At 53.2% G+C, this 19,906-nt stretch overlaps 1 protein-coding gene across 1 annotated transcript; it reads right to left on the bottom strand.

The window, feature by feature from the left end:
• Positions 1 to 6,219: 6,219 nt before the first annotated feature.
• On the bottom strand, positions 6,220 to 18,391 carry FGF6 (fibroblast growth factor 6). Its single transcript, XM_065923418.1, has 3 exons — positions 18,046 to 18,391; positions 17,002 to 17,105; positions 6,220 to 6,403 (listed from the first exon to the last, which is right to left on the bottom strand). The coding sequence occupies exons 1-3, from the start codon at positions 18,389 to 18,391 to the stop codon at positions 6,227 to 6,229; spliced, it is 627 nt and encodes a 208-aa protein (XP_065779490.1). The 3' UTR covers positions 6,220 to 6,226.
• Between the last annotated feature and the right edge of the window lie 1,515 nt (positions 18,392 to 19,906).

Here is a 19,906-nt window from a genome sequence, read left to right as displayed (position 1 = left end):
CTAAGATCCCACAAGCGGCGTAATGTAGCACCCCCTCCCCCAAAAAAGGAATTTTAGGCCAAGTGAGGGGGGCCCATACCTGTCCACAGGTTTTCATAACCCGGGCAGCACTGGACTGTTCTCTGTGGTCAGGGCTGTGCTGGGTACTGTATCAGCCCTGGTCTCTACCCACTCGATGCAATAAAACCCCACACCCCTATTTGTGAAGGTCAAAGATGTCTTTAGAAATGGCCTAAGGTCCTAGATGTCTGCAGTGGAGATTACTGCCTATGTTGTGAGCATGCTCAGTCACCCAGTTGTGTCTGACTTCCCTGAGCCCCACCTGCCCCTTCAAACACCTGCAACGGCCTCCCTCCCCCAGAGTATCCATCCTCCCCTGACCCCACCCACCCACTCACTCACCTGAAATCTGACTGACACCCCTCACAGCTCAGCTCTCACTGGGATGGGTCCCCTTATCCACCCAGGACCGTAATCTGTGCCCCCGTGGGACCCCTGGACTTTCTCATTCATGCCTCTTAATCACAAACTGCTGAATTATTCCTTTAATGTCTGTCTTCCTTGCCAGTATATGAGCCCACAGACCACTGATCCCAGCGATGTTGCTGGGGCCAGTGTGGTATCTGCGCACACAGTAGGAGCGCAGAGATGTTAATTGCATGGATAAACACTAGAGTGAGATAAAAGAGGACATGGGACCAGGAGGCTCTTCCAGCAGAAAGTGAAAGTGGAAGTGTCCGCCGCTCAGTCGTGTCCGACTCTTTTGCAACCCATGGATGGTAGCCCGCCAAGCTCCTCTGTCCATGGGATTCTCCAGGCAAGAATACTGCAGTGGGTTGCCATTCCCTTCTCCAGGGGATCTTCCCTACTCAGGGGTGAATCCAGGTCTCCTGGCCTGCAGATGGATTCTTTACCGTCTGAGTCACCAGGGAAGCCCTCATCCAAGAGTGTGTAGGTTTATTCAAAACCCATCACTGCTCAGCTGAAGACACACTGCCGTCCCCCTCAGGGCCTGTGGAGGAGGCAGAGAGGGTGGGGTGTGCATGCAGGAGTGAGGGGTGGGGTGGAGGGCTGATGATGGTGGGGGACAGCGCCCAGAAAGGAGAGAAGGGGTCTCGTCTGGCTGGGTGATCTTGGGTAAGAAACTTAGACTCCCTAAGCCTTCTTCTTCTTTTAATCCATGAAAAGATTTTTAAAATTGATTTATAAAGTCTCTCTTGGCCCAAATGTTCTGCGAGTTCAGTCATCCTTCTAGATCAGGGCTCTGCAATGTTGGGGTTGCCTGGGTAGACTCCTGGGCCCACCCAGGCCCAGATGCTGGGAGTGTGGCTCGGAATCTACACTTTAATACATTCATGGGTGATTTTTATATTTTTAATGCAAGTCTGTGAGAGGTTGGGGAACTGTTTCTGCCTTGTTCACTCACATGCCTGCCCCCAAATCTAGCCCAGGGCAGCCCAGAGACAGGTGCCCCCAAACTATTCATAATCCTGGATGGGCGAATCTGTGGATGAGGAACAAATGTGATTGACGGCCCCAGAAGCGTGCTTAACCAGGCTCCTGGTCCACTATGTGTGTACACATGCTCAGTCGTGTCCAAGTCTTTGCGTCCCCAGGACTGTAGCCTGCCAGGCTCCTCTGTCCATGGGATCTCCCAGGCAAGAATACTGGAGTGGGTTGCCATTTCCCCCTCCAGGGGATCTTCCTGGCCCAGGGATCGAACCTGGGTCTCCTGAACTGCAGGCGGATTCTTTACCAGCTGAGCCACCAGGGAAGCCCTCTGCTCCACCAGGGCCAGCGGTATCGTCCTTCTCCCTCCTTGGCTGTATTTCCTTTTCTGTAAAATGCAGAATGGATGAAGCAACCCATGTGATTGCTTCCGGCCTTAAAAATTTGCAGCACCACGCACTCCTGCTTTTTCTTTCCAATTTGCTTCCCTCCTCGAGAGGAGAAAAAGAATCCAGAGGGGAATCAACCACAGCCCAGAGATTTGTTGTCGGTTTTAATAGGAGGGGTGGAGTCAAACAGTTTAGAGGAACGTATAAAAAGACCTTTTCCTTTTTGCTGGAACACGATATGGTTTGTGCATAGCACATACATATTAAAAAAAATAGAAGCATCACATTTTACAAGCACATGACTGAACAAATTCTGCGTTTTCCTACCTGCTAAACCCAGGCTCTGCCCTGGGATGCAGCCTGAGGTACTGATTGATTTATATTAAAAGGAAGGAGAACCCACGTGAGGACCCAGCAGTGTGGGTGCTGGTATCTGCCGTTCAGTGGGGCATCCACACACGGGTCTGTGTGAGCTGTCTGCAGGGTGGACCAGATCCAGGAGGCTGTGGGCACAGTCACTCCTGCCTCCTGTCCAGGGAAGAGCATGCACCAGTTCTGGGGCAAGCACAGATTTCAGTGTTTCCATCCATTCTTCTGGCCCTGACCCTAACTTTCCTACCGTTGGAGTTTTCCTGGGAGGTAGCACAATGAATGGTTGGGTTCTTGCTGAAAGGAGAGGGTAGAAATACTAGCGACCCACTTCGCAGGTATGGGATGGGTAGGTGGCCGAGAACACCTCCTTGGTGGTGATGGACCTAGAGCCCTTGGGAGAAAGCACTGGGATAGAAAGAGGTAGGAGCGATCTAGCTTGTGTCCATATGAAAAGGGGCAAAAAGGAGAGGGAGGGCAGAGAGCTCGTCCCAGAGGCCAGCGACCACGTTTGGTGTGGACCAGCAGCTGTGGCCCAGAGTGGGCAAAGGCGATGGACATCCAATTCTGGGGGGACGGAGACTGACAGCTCACGACCTCGTGCATTTCCTTCCTCCCCCAGGGCTCTCTTAGGGTGAGGAAGGGTCCGAGGTCCAGGACGAGAGAGGGGCGGAGCCAGCCTGGGCTGGAGCATCCCACCTGCTTTGGGATAGGATGGACCTGGGAGAGAATTCCAAGCCTGGGGAGAAAGCGATGTGTCTGAAGGAGAGAAGTTTGTCACCGGGAGCAGAGGACAGGAGAACCTTCCCTCTTTCTTAAGCCCCAGAACAGCCCTGACCAGGGGCCTGGGGTGTGCGTTGGAGGTGTGGTGGGACGTGGGGGCGGAGGGGAGGGTATAGAGGAGAACAATGATGGAGGGTCCGTCACAAAGTTGTACGCTGCTTTTCCATTGGGAAGTGGGGAGGGAGGGGTCAGGAATCTGGGAGTGACCTACAGGAACAAGCAGGGCGTTTTCTGGTTTCCTCTGCGGTCTACCCATGGCTGCCCGAGGAGAGGGTAGATTCTTCACGGTCCTGGCCCCCCTTCTTTGTCCTGAGCTCAGTCATCCCAGCTGAGAAGCCACCTTCAGGGGGTGCACCTTGCTGCTCTCTTCTGCATCATTTGTTCTTGAAGGGATAATAAGGCAGTCTCTGGGCTCCTGGAGCCCCGCCTTTGCCTGGAGCTCCTAGAGATGGTTTGGGATGGAACAGAGGCCATTTAGCTACAAAAACTGCATGAACTGGGGTCACAGCTCAGGATCTGGGGGAGGGAGGACCCAAGGCATTCTTAGTGCATGCCTGGCGGGAAGGTGGGGTTCACCTCTGTTCCCCTGCTTCTGCCACCTTCCTACAGACTTTTGGATCCAATGGGGCTGAGAGCTGAGCACGGGCCTCAGGTGGGGATGAGCAAGGAGAGAACTCGGCCTGCCTGTGCAGACCTCACTCTGTTCCCGCCCCGATCCCACGTCTGGGGGTGGGGTTTGACTTTTCCCTAAGCCTCAGTTGCTCACAGGTCAGAGGGAAAGCCCTAGGAGAATTCCTTTGGATGGGAAGGATGTTGAAGAGTCAGTGATTCAGCTGTACATCAGCGGTGATCTTCAAAGCACTGAAACACTAGTACACCTTGGGCCCCGGTACCAGTGAGAACAGATGCCCAGCTGCTCATAAGGATATCAGACAATGTGTTATGCTGGAGCAACGGGCATCAAGCCTGCCGGGTCCCGGGCATTTCAGAGCTTCTCATCCTCCCTCCCAGCATCAGAGATCGGAGTGGACATTTGGGGAAACTCCTGGTCAGGATTTGGGCACTTATATAAGCCTCTAGGGGGCTGCAGGAAAGATCTAACATCTGAGGCCTCATGACTCTCCTTAGAAGAGCCTTCTCCTGCCAAGAGAGCTCAGCACCTGGGGGAGAAGGGAACCAATATTTTGAGACCAGTGACTTCCTTCTCCTCTCCAGATCGCGGTCCATCCATCCCCACCCAGACCCCTACACGCCCACTGCATCTTATTGGGAGCTGACCCACAGTTCAGGTTCTGAGTGCACTGGTTTTCAACGTACCCTGTTAAACAGACCAGTTGCTCAGGACAAGACCTCCTGAAGAACAATCTGTTTTGTCCCCTGCCTCCAAGCAGACCTACACTTGAAATATTCCAAACAGTCAAGATGGACCGATGTTTTCCCTTTCTGCTTGACCAAGACCCCAGCTCCGTCCAGTTTCCACTCAAGACTTGGCTGCACCGTCTCTCATCCTGAGCTGTCTGTTGCATCTTCGCCCACTTGCATCTCACTGTCTGTTGCATCTTCGCCCACTTTGGTGCAGCCTCTTGTCCCTCCTCCAGCACCTGTCTGCCCTGATATGTGCCGGGCAGAGGAGGTGACCAGCAGGGTGTCTCTCCCTTGGATCGCGAGCCCCTGCCTTCAGCTCATCCTGGCTCTATCTATAGCTGGACGCATCTGCAAATAGAGAGGTGTGTCAAAGGTGAGGATATTTGCAGCAGAGAAAGGACTGGTCTTGCTGGCCGGGGCCTCTGAGAGTCACAGAGGGTGTCAGCTCATTTTGTAAACCGCCTGTCCACGTCCGCCGAAAATATGTGCGCTCCGACACGGGTCTCTCTGGTTTCAGATTTAGGAACGTCCCAACAGCTCAGGCATCCGAAGGCTCCAGGCAGACAACATTTATAGTCGCATGGGGCACCTCTGCTTTAAATACTCTCAAAGGCCAGGAGGCAAGAAGGCATTGTGGCAGCAAGGAGCCGCTTCAGCTGGGCTGCTCCATTTCCCTGGATTATCACTCTCCTCCTACTATAGGGGGTCAGGGGGGCAAACTCTGGACGTCACGGTGCCCAATTCCGCTGCATCCAGGCACCAGTGTGTGTGTGGGGGAGGCCGGCCGAGAAGGAAGTGAGAGTATCAGATGAGAACTTGGGTGAGTTTCCTGGATGTTACTGGAGAGGAATTAGCATCTGAAGTCCGAAACCTCTCTACTTCCTTCATGACCTATTTTGTACCCCTTGATGCTCGCCAAAGAGGTTGCCATTATTAGGATCCTTGTCATCTGAGGTTAAAATAAGACCCGGTTCAATGTGAGGAAAAGTTACGGGCAGGCAGCCTGGCCCCAGCTTGTTCTTGGAGCCACGCGCAGCACTTGAGTCCTCTGGGCAGAAGGCTCTCTCTAGGACGCCCCATCCATTCCGCTGCTTCTAGCCAGTTTTCTCCCAGTTGCCTCACACGCTGCTCCGACCCCCTCCTCCAAAAAAAAGGGGACATTGTCGCCCCCAGCTTCATTGACAATGTGTCCCAGGGTTCCCAGAGCCCTCACACCCGGGATGCCTCGAGTACCCGCTCACTCTTTCTGGTCTGCAGCTAAATCTCACGCCCTGTCACCCTGCCTCTCTGCACTTTAGAGGACAGCTGCTCCCTGCCCCTGCCCCCGCCCCGGGGCAACCCACGTGGTCAGCAGCCTCTGAGAGGGAAGTGATTGGAAAAAGTTAGAATGGGAGCATGCATCGATCCTGCTGGCTGACAGGTGACATTCTTGCAGGCAGATTCCGGTGATGCCTGGAGGAAAAAGCCTGTTCGGAGATGCCCAGATGCATCGGCTCCGATGATATAGACTGAGATGTCTGTACATACAGACTGAGATGTATGGATATACATCAGTACACACACTTCCTTCCCCTCCTTTTCCAGCACCCAGGGTCCTCTTCCATGAGTGTGTCTGGACTTTCTCCCCTCAGTCGAGGTCAGAGCATGGGATCAATCCGTTGCCATTCTAGGAGCCCGTCTGCAACCCCTCCCTTGGGTGAGTCACATGCCATGGGGTCCGGTGGCTCTGGGTACCAGCTCAGATCTCCCCCTCTCCCAAGCAGAGAAGGAGCTCGACTCAGGAGACATAAGGGGAGGGGGAACTGTCCACTTGTGCAAAATTCCAACAGAAAAGACATTGCTTTCCACCTGTGAGCCTTCCTCCAGGGTCCTCATATCCTAGGGAGGAAGTGCGTGACAGTCATGGTGGGGGACACCTTGCTGCCCCGCTTCACCCGTCCGTATTTGCTCAGTGCGATATAGGCGCCTCGGTACAGGTCCGACTCGTAGGCATTGTAGTTGTTGGGCAGGAGGGTCTCTCTGAACTTACACTCTTCTTGGAAGCTGGGCTGTGGGGGAAACGGACAAACGGAAGAGCATCAGTGATGAATGAAGCCCAGAAGACATCGGGCCGCTCGCCTCCCCGAATCGGATGACCGCTGGGAACTCTGAGCCATCCTGGGTGAGCGGAAGCCTGGAAGCTGAAAACAAGGGGGCCTTTGGAGCTCTCGTGGGCCCCTCTTCACCTTGCCCCCCCTGATGAGAAACTCAGGCCCAGGGATGTGGGTGGACGGCCTGTGTCACGTGGAGAGCAAGGGTGCTCCGGACTGCCAGTCGCGGGCACTTAGTCTGTTAAACACCTGGATGATAATTTATTACGTTCAGAGACAGCACCAGGAAGGGATAGAAGCTGTCTTCTCGAGTCCCCTGGGAGAGGACCTAGTGGAGCAGGACTGAGAACTGGGGTTTGATCAGTGGCTTCACTTCTGTGACCTTGGGGCAGCCGTCTCCCCTCCAGACCTGTTTCCCTTCTCTGCACGCCACGTGCTGGGGGACCATCGGGGGGGCAGGTGAGCGGAGGTTGAGACAGCCGACTTTCTAAGGCCTTCCTAGCACACCTGTGTCTGGTTATTATAGTAATTCTTTCTCCAGTTGGATCCCTCATCCCATCTTTCCCAGGTTAAGGCCCGAGTGTGCTGCCCCTTAAAAGGCCCATCCTTGGCTTTGAGTTTGAGCCCAGAGGTGCCTGGTGTCACCTGTGTGTGTGTGTTCAGTCATGTCTGACTCGGCGAACCCATGGACTGTAGCCCACCAGGTTCCTCTGTCCATGGGATTCTGCAGGCAAGAATACAGGAGTGGGTTTCCATTTCCTCCTCCAGGGGATCTTCCCGGCCCGGGGATCAAACCCGTGTCTCATGTCTCCCACATTGGCAGGTGGGTTCTTTACCACTGAGTCACCTGGGAAGCCCTGGTGCCCCCTCGGAATCCACTGTTCTCCAGAGAAAGGCAGGAATGAGATGGTGATGAGCAGAGACTTTATGGGGAACAGAACCTGGCTCCCTCTGTGACCTGTGGTGCCATGGAGTCTGGGGCTGGTGTTGAAAGGCCCCCTCTGGAGCGAGTCGTGTGAGGACCACCTGTTCAGAAGCTGAGGGCCAGGCTTCCTGCCACACGTCAACAAGTTCAGCCCCAATAAATCACCCAAGTCCTCCTTTATTTCTAGAAGAGAGGGCCCTCCATTCAGACCCACCCAAGTCACTGCACCCGGCTGGGGAGATTTCTGGGCTTCAGGTGGAGGTCACTCCCTTGAGGGGTCAGAAAGCCTGGAATCTGGTCTTTAGAGAAATGCAGAATGAAACAGAGGTAGGGCTGAGCATAATACCTGACTCCTTCCTGCCGACTGAGGCCATCGGCTATAAAAAACCCACTCAATGGCTGAGCGGCTGTGCCAGGGGTGTCGTCTGACCTTCTCAAGAGGAATCGTACTACGAGCGCCTGGCCTCACCCTGCCGGCGTGGGGTGAACGAGAGCCTCTTTCTCTGATGAAGAAGGGTGATGAGCTGGCTCCTCGGGGTTCCAAGTGGACCAGTTTGAGAGCACTGAAAACAATGCACCATCCCAGGGGACTCCCAGGTCCCTGAGACAAGGACTGTGTCCTTTTGAGCAGGTGACACTGGATGAATGATGCTCTAAGAGGGGCTCACGGATGCCCATAAGGGATGGCTCTTGGACGCAGCGAGAGCCAGTGAGGGGCAATGGGCATCATCTAGGTAATACATTGGGTACCACTCACCCATCCCTTTGCCACCCCCTCACTGAATGAAGGCCTCCCCTCTTTCCCTCTCACATCCCTGGGTTACTGTTGACAAGGCACCTTCCCGTGATGTTCATTTCCTTGAGATGACCCTGCAAGTTTGCACCAGCCATGTCAACTGGCTTCTGAATATCGAACCAGGGAGTTCTGTTTTTCACAAGTTTCTATCTTTCTTGCTATGGGTATGCAAAAATATTTACAGAATGAAGAAAGGAATGTCCCAAAGTAGGAAAAAAGAAACTAATCCAAGTAGGTGAAGCGTATATGAAGATTCACCTCTCCTTTACCTATGTGAGCTTGGCAATTATTTTACCTCCTAAACCTTAGCTTCCTCATGTGTAAAATGGGAGCTGTGAGGATAATTGTGTCATAGAATTGGAGAGAGCATTCACTGAAATAATGCAAGGAGAGACCTTGGTATACTAGGCACACAGCAGAGTGAAAAATAATTGGTATTGCCATAATGATTCTCCTCTAACTGATTCATAGATTAGTTGAAAGTAAAAGCACTAAAGGCTTTGTCTTGCCTGGGATCATCATTCCTGTAAAACTTGCTTTGGGGGCTTCCCTGGTGGTCCAGTGGTTAAGAATCTACGTGCTAATGTAGGGGACATAGGTTTTCCAGACATCCCTGGTCTGGAGAGATTCCATGTACCTTGGAGCAACTGAACCTGGGCGCCACAACTATAAGCCTGTGTTCTAGAGTCTGGGAGTGGCAGCAACTGAAGCCTGCACACCCTCGAGCCCGTGCTCCCAAACAAGAGAAGCCACTGCAACGAGAAGCCCTAGAACCACAACGAAGAGCAGATCCCGCTCTCCACATCGAGACATGTCCCTACAGCAACCAAGACCCAGAGCGGCCAAAAATGAATAAAGTTTAAAAGAGCTGCGGTGGGTTGTAGGACAACTTAGCTTCTAAGCCCTGCATTTATTGCCTGAGTGGTGGTAGAGGGTGAGCCTGGGGGAGGCGGGCACAGAGCTGACCCGGCTCTGGCCCTGCACTCCTGGGGCCTCTCGGGATATGGGGGTTCGGGGTAACCACAGGACCTAAGGCTGTCCATGGGCAAAGCTACAGGGAAAAGTGAATTTGGGATCAATGGTCAAAGTTGAGCAGAAATAATGCTGCATGAATTAACAGTCTGGTGCAGCTCAACAAACAGAATACGATCCAGAAGTAAATCCAAACACGAACATAAAACGAATATAAAATAAAAGTGGCAATTCCAATCATTGGAGAAAACATGGTGTTGGAAGAACTGGATACTATCTGATATAATAGTAATAGTGGAATCATAATAAAAGCTGATGTATGATTTTATTCCTAACTCTAAAATGAATTCCAAAGGAACAAATATTTAAATGCTAAAAAGAGAAACTTAAGGAGAGTTCCCTGGTGGCCTAGTGGCGCTTTCACTGCCAAGGCCCAGGTTCAATCCCCAGTCTGGAAACTGAGGTACCACAAGCCATGCAGGCAGGACCAAAAACAAAAGAAAAAAAGAGAAGAGAATCTTAAAAAAAAAAAAAAAAACAAGGTCAGAAAGCTCTTTCTAAGCAGGACACAAAAAAACTAGAGGCCATTATAAAACCCAAGAGGAATAAATTAGACTTCTACCTGGAAAAAGAAATCACCTTAAAGAAAATAAGAATGTAAATAACAAACTGAATAAAAAACTATTTACAATGCATTATACTTTATAATATAGTTTGCGACAGATTGAATTTGGTTACTATATTCAGAACCATGAACTGACTGAAAAATGGATATTTATAGAGGACAGTTCACAGAAAAGGAAATACAAGTAGCATTTAAACATAAGAAAATATGCCTAACAGAAAAAAAGTGAAAGTGTTAGTGGCTCAGTCTTGTCCGACTCTTTGTGACCCTGTGGACTGTAGTCCACCAGGCTTCTCTGTCCATGGAAGTCTCCAGGCCAGAATACTGGAATGGGTAGCCATTCCCTTCTCCAGGGGACCTTCCCAATCTGGGAACCCGGGTCTCCTGCATTGCAGGCAGATTCTTTACCATCTGAGCCACCAGGGAAGCCCCAAAGGAAACAGAAACCACAAGTGTGTGATCATGTTTTTAACTGTCGGGTTGCACACAGAACTGTGTTGGATCAGAGACTTTCATTGGTGAGCGCATGGGGACTAGGAGTTCTCATTGGAAGTGTTGGTGTGTGTATTGTTATAACTTCTGTCAAGAGAAGATTCACAGCATTTATTAGAATAAAATAATAACTACAGTTTTGATGAGCATTTCCACTTCTAGGAATTTATCTTACAGGCTCACTCCCACTTATGTCTAAAAGTCACGCACTGCAGCATCATTTATAACAGTGAGAGACTGAAAACAACCTCAGGTTCTATCAGACAGGCGGTGCTGAGCTCAGGGATGGGACAGCCACACAGAGAACGCTCTCAGTCATAAAAAACCAGAACCCCTCTGTGCACTGCTTTGAGATGGCCCCTAAGGCATACTGTTCAGTGAAGAAGCAAGATTCAAACAGTGTGGGTCATTTGCTCCTGTTTGTGTGATTTTAAAATATGATGCCAACATAAGCACATACATAGGGATGCTGGTTCTTCCTAGGATGGTAGGCACACGAGACCTAGTGACAGTGATGTCCTGGGGAGAGTCTGGGTCTTTGAGACAACAGTGAAAGGGAGGAACTGCCCTGGTGGTCCAGTGGTTAGGACTCTGAGCTCCCAATGCAGGGGGCATGGGTTCGATCCCTGGTCAAGGAACTAAGATCTCATATGCTGCATGGCATGGCCAAACCCCCCCCCCCCCAAAACCAAAAAACAGTGAGAGTGAGACTTCATTTCCATGATGTATTCTTCTGCAACTTCCTCCCCTTAAACCATGTTCATGTGTTGATATTACCTTGTCATATTAGTGTATTAGTGAAAATAGGGAGGGAATTGATGGCCCAAAAAATGGACTGAGAGAAGCTTTGTATCAGAGACTGGTCTGTCCTTTCCCTCTAGTCTTGTCCAGCCCCCTGTCCACCCACCAATTGATTCTAACTTTTTATGACCCTGGAGAGCACCCTGTCCACCAGTTTCCAGGAGAATTCATTTCTGATCTAAACTGTGGTCAAGGGAGAGGTTTCATGCGAGGTTTGCAAATTCTGATTCCCCTGTGGCTCAGACGGTAAAGCCTTTACCCGGAATGAGGGAGACCTGGGTTTGATCCCTGTGTCGGGAAGCTCCCCTGGAGAAGGAAATGGCAACCCGCTCCAGTACCCTTGCCTAGAAAACTCCATGGATGGAGGAGCCTGCCGGGCTACAGTCCATGAGGTCGCAAAGAGTCGGACACGACTGAGCGACTTCACTTTCTTTGCAAACTCTAGAGAGGAAATCAGATCTTGGGGCAGAGGTCTCGGGGGACAGGACAGAAAGAGAGAGGAACTGAGCCAGATTGGGGCCAGAAATTCAGAGCATTTGCCCTGATCCAATAGAAGAATCTAGCTTTTTCTAGATCTTCTAAAACGTATATGTTAAAATGTGCACGATGGTGGTGTTATACATTGTGCTTTGGTCTCTGCTCATCAGATATTGATTAGTCTACTTCCACCCCCAACTTTTCAGAAAGTTTCCGACCTCTGTTTCTTTCCTCCAGCCCACCTTATGTCCCTAGCCTTCCCCAGGTTGTGTTAGTTGCTCAGTCATGTCCGACTCTTTGCGATCCCATGGACTGTAGCCCTCCAGGCTCCTCTGTCCATGGGATTCTCCAGGCAAGAATACTGGAGTGGGTTGCCATTCCCTTCTCCAGGGCAGCTTCCTGACCCAGGGATCGAACCCAGGTTTCCCACATTGCAGGCAGATTCTTTACTCTCTGAAGTCTTCCCCAGAATTCTGTGTAAATCCAAAGTGAGAAGAGACATGGATGAAGTTGCTTTGAAAGCTTCTCTGCCTCTCCCTGGCCCCTTCCTGTCTGAGCCCCTCTCTGCTCCATCTAGAGCATCTAGATGCTCTGCAATGTTGGGGTTGCCTGGGTAGACTCCTGGCCCACCCAGGAGTGGGCCACCCATCTAGGTGGCCATGCGGCCGGGGGCAGGAGGCTGAGACTGTGGCCCTGAATCCTTCCCTCCCGCCCAGTGCTCCACGGCCCCACGGATGCTCAGGCTGGCACGGGGACCAGCCCCTCGCTTCGTCCCACCGTTTGTGTCCCTGAGCCGAGTCTCATGGCTCAGGAATGTTGGCTCCTCAGCTCTGGTGAGAAAAGCCAAGCAAACGCCGTGTTAAGAAAAGCAGCTACCGTATATTATTACTTGAACAAATGAAAATAATTCCCCCGGATCACATTGCTGGGGCCTGCCAGGTCCCAAGCCCCAGCGTGACAATGCCTTAAATTCCACGTAGGTCTAATCAGACTTCTGAGGACCTAAGCTCTAAAGCGTTTAGCTCTGACAGTGGAGAGGGGCATTTCGCAGGGGCGGGTGGGACATACAGGGGACATACAGGGGTCTTGGCATGAGTTACCTCTGGCAGAAATGCCCCTCAGAGTCTGAGGTGGACCAGACAGCCATCCCAGACTCTGGTCTTTGTTCAGTAGGCCACCGGACTGATGGAAGTGTCTCCATGTCTTTAAAGTTCTTCCTTCTAGGGCTGTTGGGGGCCATTTGCCCCCTTTCCTCCTGGTTGTCTATGGGCATGGGAGTTGGGGAGGGGGTTGCATGGATAAGGAGGGGGAGGTGAGAAAAACCCAGAGAACTCTTTGTCCCAAGACCCTCTCCTCCTGGAGCCCAGCTGCTGCTTTCTTGGTCCCTAGCTGAAATGGAGAAACAGCACCTCCTGGCTCTGAAGACGCCTGTCCTTTCTAATCCCCGTCCCTAACACACAATTGCATCGGCAACTGAGAAGCGTTTGAAGATGCCTCCACCGGGCCTGTCGTGCTTCTCACTCCTCATTCCGGCATCGCCCTGGGTAGCAGGCAGGCTGCAGACAAAGCCATCTGGGAGGCCATCTGCAGGGCTCCCCAGGCCCCTGGCTGCAGCACCAGCTGCCCCCAGCTCTGGGGTCCCATCTCTGACCCATCCACCTACTGTTAGCACCAGCGACTCTTCGCCCCATCTCCCGCTAGCGGGGAGAAGGAGCCAAGGGCAAGAGAAAGACCTGATCCTCCCCTCCCTGCAAGTTAACGCCCCAGGTAATAACCGACGGCCTCTGTAGATGAAACAAATGCTGTGCTTCGCCTGTTGTCATGATGCCATTGATGAAAAGGGTGGAGACACAAGTTGTACTGAGTAAAACCAAAGTCACTGAGAAGCATAGCTGAATTCCTAGTAGATTTTCGTCACTATGTACTTTTCTCAGCTAAAGGATTCTAACAGGACCATGTCAGGTGGAGATCTTTGATTTATTTTTTTCTTTTTTAATTTAAAAAGATCAAGGAGATGGGAACTCACTGATTCCTGCCTCTGTCCCCATCAGAGGGAGCAGAGGTCTGGGCTCAGAGATGGTTAGAGACTTTGTCGGAAATAAGATAGTGGCTGGAGGCTAGGAGCGGAAACCTGAGCGTCAGTCTACATACCTTGTGCATTTCTGTTTCAGGCCTAGGGCATCACCCATGGAGGTAGGTCTGCACACAAACCTGATTCACCTGAGGCCTCAGAGACCCAAGGTCCCATCTTCAAAACGGGGATGGCAATCAGACACGCCTCCCAGCTGTGCTGGGGGTACTGCCCAGAAAGCATCCCCAGGGCACCTGGCGAACAGTAGGTGCTCAATATGGGGGAGCTGTTTATATTGTCTAAACACTGCTGCAGGCTTTGCACCCCTCCTTCCAAGGGAGGAAGCCCGTGGGAGCCCACTCTCTAGGTGGGTTTTCTTGGTGCTTATTTTCCTATCTTGGATTGCCCTGTAAAGAATCTGCCTGCAATGCAAGAGATGTGGGTTCAATCCCCAGGTTGGGAAGATCCCCTGGAGAAGGGAATGGTAACCCATCCCAGTATTCTTGCCTGGAGAATCCCATGGACAGAGGAGCCTGGTGGGCTACAGTCCATGGGGTCGTAAAGGAGTCTGACATGACCTAGCGACTAACACTGTTACTCATTTTCCTACCTTGCCCCCTGCCCCTCCCTCTGTCTGTGCCCCCAGCAGGGGTCCCCAGCCCCCGGAAGAAACCCCACTCAGGGAGCATAGTAGCAGCTGAGCATGCAGGGAAGGGAGACAGCTCCAGGGGCTTAAAGGGAAATGGTGTGAATGAAATCACTATCCATCAGGAGTCTTCCTGGCTCCGGGATCAGTGGCAATTGCTTTTTCAGACTGTGATAACGGCCCCTGGGGGGCACTGCAGGCTGGGGAGAGGGGGTTCAGGAGCATCTGGTGGTGGGCTTGGGACTCCGGGGAGGACGATCTCCCCTCCAAGAAGGTGCCCTTGGGCAGATATCCCTGGGAGGTATATGACGGGAGGAGGTGGAGGTGTAGCGGTGGGCAGGGCTCCTCCCAGGGAAGGTCCCCCTTTTCTGGGACTCTGGCTCTGCAGTGAGTCCTGTGGACCCTCTTTGAGGTCATCTGCTGAGGAGTGCGGGGTCAGGGGTGTCTGGAACATCAAGGGTCAGCCTAGGCTTCAGAATCTCCCCCTTCTTGTGGTCCCGGAATGCTCTGTCCACTCCCAGCGGTCCTGCTGGTCCCAGCCTTCCTGGCCTCTCCTACGGGGACCCCAGGTTTCAAGTGGGACGTGGACACACTGATCCTCTGTTTGTGCCCTTCCCCCACCTCACAGTTAAATTTCTTTCAGGATAAGGAGAAAGAAATACTAAATAGCTTGTTAATGACGGTGGCAGAGATAAGCGTTGATGTAATCTGTACTTCCTTTGAAAAGATTCACTTTGCAGAGAAGCTCAGAGCCAACGGCCCCCATTCCTGGCTCTGCAACCAGTGGGATCCAGGCAACTCGCAGGTGGCTGGGAAGGGGCTGTCGGGGACCATCCGCTATACCGGGCGGGGCACTGGCTCCATCGAAGCCCTTCTGGCTCCGGGGGCCTCCCGCCCTCTCCATCACACACGCAGAGAGCAGTGAAAAGGACATCTGAGGATCCTCGTTGCAGATCAGTTTCATCTCCCGGCAGCCCTCAGCACTGGTGTGACCCACGGCCAGAGTGGATTCCCTGCTCTGCAAAGCCCATGTAGCCTGGTGGTCCCTAATCCTGCTTGCACCTCGGAAATACCTGGGAAACTTGAAGAATAAAAATAAACATATGCGGGCCCCCCCGATGCAGCCCTAATGACTGAGCATCTCTGAGGAGGGTCCCCAGAAATCTGGCCTGTGACAAGTTCCCAAGGTGGTGTGGATGCAGAGGGTTCTCCCATGAGACTCATCTCTAGGAAGGAAGGAGGGCAGAGCCTGTGGCAGTGTTGAGACAACATAAATGACTCCCCTGTATTGACCACCTACTGTTTGTCAGGAGCCCTGGGGATGCTCTCTAAGCACTATTTCCCAGCAGCCCCGGGAGATGCATCTGAACTTCATCCTCATCTTGCAGGTGGGACCCCAGGTCTGTGTGCCAACCTGCCTCTGGACAGGTGATGCCTATAGGCCCCCAGCAGTAGCGCCTCCTCTTGTGGTACAGACTAGGATGCGGTTCCAGCTCCAGCTTACCTGCCCTCCAGCCACTTGTCCTCAGAGGCTCACTGATTCTGATGCATGCCTTGTCTCCACACAAACCAACCCAGACAGAGAGGTGTAGCGCTGCAGATTACAGGCCAAGACTACCTGGGCTCCCCCTTCGGGTATTTCACAGCCCTGCTGTGTTGGGACAGCCTCGCTGGATGCTGGCCCTGGGTCCCAGAGCCTCTGCGTTCACTTCCTGCTCCCGTCTGTCCCCATGCAGGGGTAGAACGGCCCTCCACACCCTCCCCAGAAATAGTCACTCTGCTATTCCTCGACCATGGCTCACAGACCTTCCTTTTTAGCCTTCTTATTTCGGTCTCAAGAACTCCCAGTGTCTCTGCCTTCATAGGAATGCTTTTCGCATCCACGTTTTGGAATATGCCAAAATTATGGGCTGGGAGACTCAGGAAGGAAGGGGTCAGAGAGAGCAGAGGTGTGGGGAAACGTGGAAGTTGGGGAGGTTAACCCAAGTGCTAGTATTGCCCCCACCAGCGGTGACAGGTGATGGGAGAAGGCAGAGGTGGGGTCTAGTGCCAGCCAGGGGGGGACAATGGGGGCATGGTTCTCTGGCACCTGGGATTAGAGGTCAGAGGGCTTAAAACCTTAAAGTGAGATGTCCACACACCAATAAAGGTGAGGAAAAGAGCTTCATTTCTTCTCCCCGAGCTGTGCTGGTGGCTGGAGGGTGGCTCCTGTGAGAAGCGTGTCTAGGCTGAAACACGGACCTGCTTCTCTGAGCCTCTCCGGCTCAGGGCCTGACCGTAAGCTTGGAGAGCAGCTTTATGCAGAACTCCGGCTTCCCTTGGACCCTATGACCCTCTGAGCTATGGTTCCTTTCTTGCTACAAGGCTTCGATGGGTGGGATCAGGAAAAACATGATCCAGCACAGAGCTGCGAGCACCTCACTTGCACTGGCTCCTCCCACAGCCCCCCTCCTCATTCTAGATAAATATACACATCTCTGCTCAAGAATTTGCACTATTTTCTTCAATTGCACACTCTTCATGCCTCATGCAGGGGCTTCCTGGGTGACTCAGTGGTATAGAGTCCACCTGTCAATGCAGGAGGCGTGGGTTTGATCCCCAAATTGGGAAGATCCCCTGGAGGAGGAAATGGCAACCCAGTCCAGCCTGGAGAATCCCATGGACAGAGGAGCCTGGCAGATGCAACTGAGCGACTGAGCGCACAGGCAGGCCCTGTGCAGCCTGAAGCTTCCCCTGGCCTGATGGACTCACCGTGGCGTATAATTTTCCTTTACTGTTCATGGCGACAAAGAGGGCGCTCTTCACCCCAAAGAGGCTCACTACGCCTCGCTCCACCGTGGAAATCTCCAGCAGGCCTGCCAAAGAGATGGGGGCTGTGTTACCCCAGGATTGTGCAAAGCAGAGTGGGATGTCAACCTAAAAGTGACCCCCTCCAAGGGCATCTAGGCCCACCCTCCTGCTTCTAGAAAGTCAGGCCTTCATAGCCTCCACCCTGATCTCACTTTAGGAGCTGAGTTGCCAGTCTGGTCCATTCTACTGAACTGCTAACAATTGAGTTTTGCAAGGGGGAAATTCTGACATTGGAGTTAGAAATCCCAGTGGCCACCTGGGCATCTACTTAAGGGTAGCTTCGAGTCTGGGCTTAATCACATGAGATCCTTGACATGGACAAAAAAAAGTGAATTCTGATTAGCTTTGTTTAAAATATCTGCTCGCATTTCAACACATCTCAGCCCATCTAATCTTGCAAACACTGCAGCCACACGGAGTCTGACGGCTGCCCTGGATCCTCCAGCCCCATCCCCTCCTGGGGAGAGCCCATCTAGACAGCAACCCACCAACTTGTAAGGCAGGCATGGGGGGTAGGGGCAAGCTGAACTAGAAGGAAGGACAAGCTGCAGCTGGAAATTTTGCAAACGACTTGCCTTTCCTCTCAAAGAAGGAAGCGAAATAAAAAGCAGCTCAGGTCTAATCTGGTTCAAGCATCCTTGCCAGTTCTCTCCACCCTCATTTTGTGGCTCCCCCTGGGTGGGGGTTCCCGGTGGTCCTACAAGGCCACGGCTGTGCCTGAAATGCTGAATGAATTAATGTCGCAGGGGCTCCTTGGGCTGATGGGAGAGGATGCTCAGACCTCTGCCTATGCATCCTACAGGAGCAAAGCGAGTTGGGGGAGGTGGCTAAGCTAGTGGGCACCCAAGTGGAGAAGCCCCCTCCACTCTTCATCACAGCCAGGCACCAGAGACCTGCTGGAGTCCCAGCCCCCGGCTTCCCCAACTGGCTGCGGCTGGCACTCACTGTAGGGGTTCTCCTCGTGGGTCCCGCTGATCCGGCCGTCGGGGGGCACCTGAAGGTGGAAGCCGATGCCCACGTTGCAGTACAGCCTCCGCTGCCGCTTGATTCCCACCAAGTAGCCGCTCTCCCAGTTCACGCCGGCGATCTCTCCGGCCAGCCCAGCCCGAGACCTGGACAGCAGGGTGCCCCAGCCCCTCGAGGCTAGCAGCGTGCCGTTGGCTCGAGTGCCCGCGGGAGAGGGCACCACCATGCCCACTAGGACGCCGAGGAAGACGAGAGCCCGCAGCGTGCCCTGCGGACGTCCTGCTCCCCGGGACATAGTGATGAGCAGCGTCTGTCCCCGGGCCATCCACCTTGCCTCTCAGGCACGTGGTCAGAATTAATGGCCCTAAAAATACCGCCCTTCTTGTTTTTCTCCCCTCGGCATGGCGGCAGGGGCTTATTTTTGGAAGGCAGTTGAAGGCTGCTGACATGAAACCAAAGCCGGCTTTGGGCACTTGGGTCTGGAGCAGAGGGACCCAGGCTGAGCCGCGGCCGGTAGGGACCATGGCTTGGGGACGCTGCCTGGCTGGCCCGCTCGCTCCGACCCGAGTTGATTATATCAGATTGGACCTGTCTTTATAGTTCAGCTGCCTGGCCCTCCCCGCCACCCATCATCACCCTGACGTCAAGTGGCCCAGCTCACTTATCCAGGGCTGTAACATTAACCTGCTCCAGGGCCTGGCTGCCTCCCCAGACCCCCGGCACCCTCCCCACACCCCACAGATTCTGGGAGCCGCTGTCATTCCAACTATGAGGCAGGAATGAAGTGAGCAGGGCGCATCTCTGAGGGAGGGGGAGTTGGCTGGGGGCCCAAGGGAAGAGGGAGGCGAGAGGCCACCCAGGACCCAAATTGGGCAGAAGTCCTTGGCCTGGCAGCGCTGGCTTCCTTATTTAGAGGGCAAAGGGTAAAGCCAGGGATGGGGGAGGCGTGGTGGCGGGTGATGACCGGGGCCTTTGAGTCACTCTGTTCATGGAAAGAGCTCATGGTTGAGGGCCACCGAGGCTGGGGAGATACTGGAAGTCTGCACCCCTTTAGCAAGAGAGGATAGGGATTGGATGGGGGGTCTCCAAGGGTCTTGAGGATTGTGGAGGGAGGTGGGGCTAGGGTTGGGCTTCTGTTCTCCACACAGGTCCTGGCATGCAACCAGCCAGAGGGTAGGAGCTGCGTCCAGCCCTGGACAGAGCCACCAGCCCTTTTCCTACTGGGGTTCACCCTTGGCACCTGACTGCTGTCATTCCCATTTCACAGATGAGGAAGTTGAGGCAGGGGGCAAGCTTAAGTGAGTTGCCCAAATGACGACAGCTAGTAAGCTGCAAAGCCAGAACATAAAGTCGGCCGAAGTCCAAAGCCAGTGCTTGCAACCTCTGCATGACCCCGGTTGTAGAAGTGAGATTTTCATGAATCGAGTGAGCTTGCTCTAGGCCAAGGGTACCTAGTAGAATCATTTCAATAGCACTCACTCACAGTGGAGGCTGCGGGGAACATGGGGAAGTTTTCTAGGATGAGGCTTGCTACTCAGGGCCTTTGCTGAGACCCCACGCCTTCCCCTCCAACTGTAAGCTCCGGCCTTGGCCTGGGTCCCCACCTCCAGTCCATGGAGTCCACCTGCCTTCTGCCCACTGCTTAGTTCACCTGGATGACACTTTGGTTAGGATTTTTGCCAAACCTTGCATGTCCCTTTTGTCCTCTCAGAATCCTTGAAGCCCAGTGGGGCTTCTGTGAATACTTTCATCTGGTAAAATGTGGGGAGTAGGGGACGGACGACGTGAACTTTCACTCTGCCATCAGCCTCACCCTTGGGCCCCCAGCCTCCTGGTCCCC

Source organism: Muntiacus reevesi, chromosome 1, assembly GCF_963930625.1.
Source record: "Muntiacus reevesi chromosome 1, mMunRee1.1, whole genome shotgun sequence".
NCBI classification, from domain to species: Eukaryota; Metazoa; Chordata; class Mammalia; order Artiodactyla; family Cervidae; genus Muntiacus; species Muntiacus reevesi.
The sequence above is the reverse complement of the archived record's forward strand: the minus strand, read 5'-3'. Positions and strand labels throughout refer to the sequence as shown.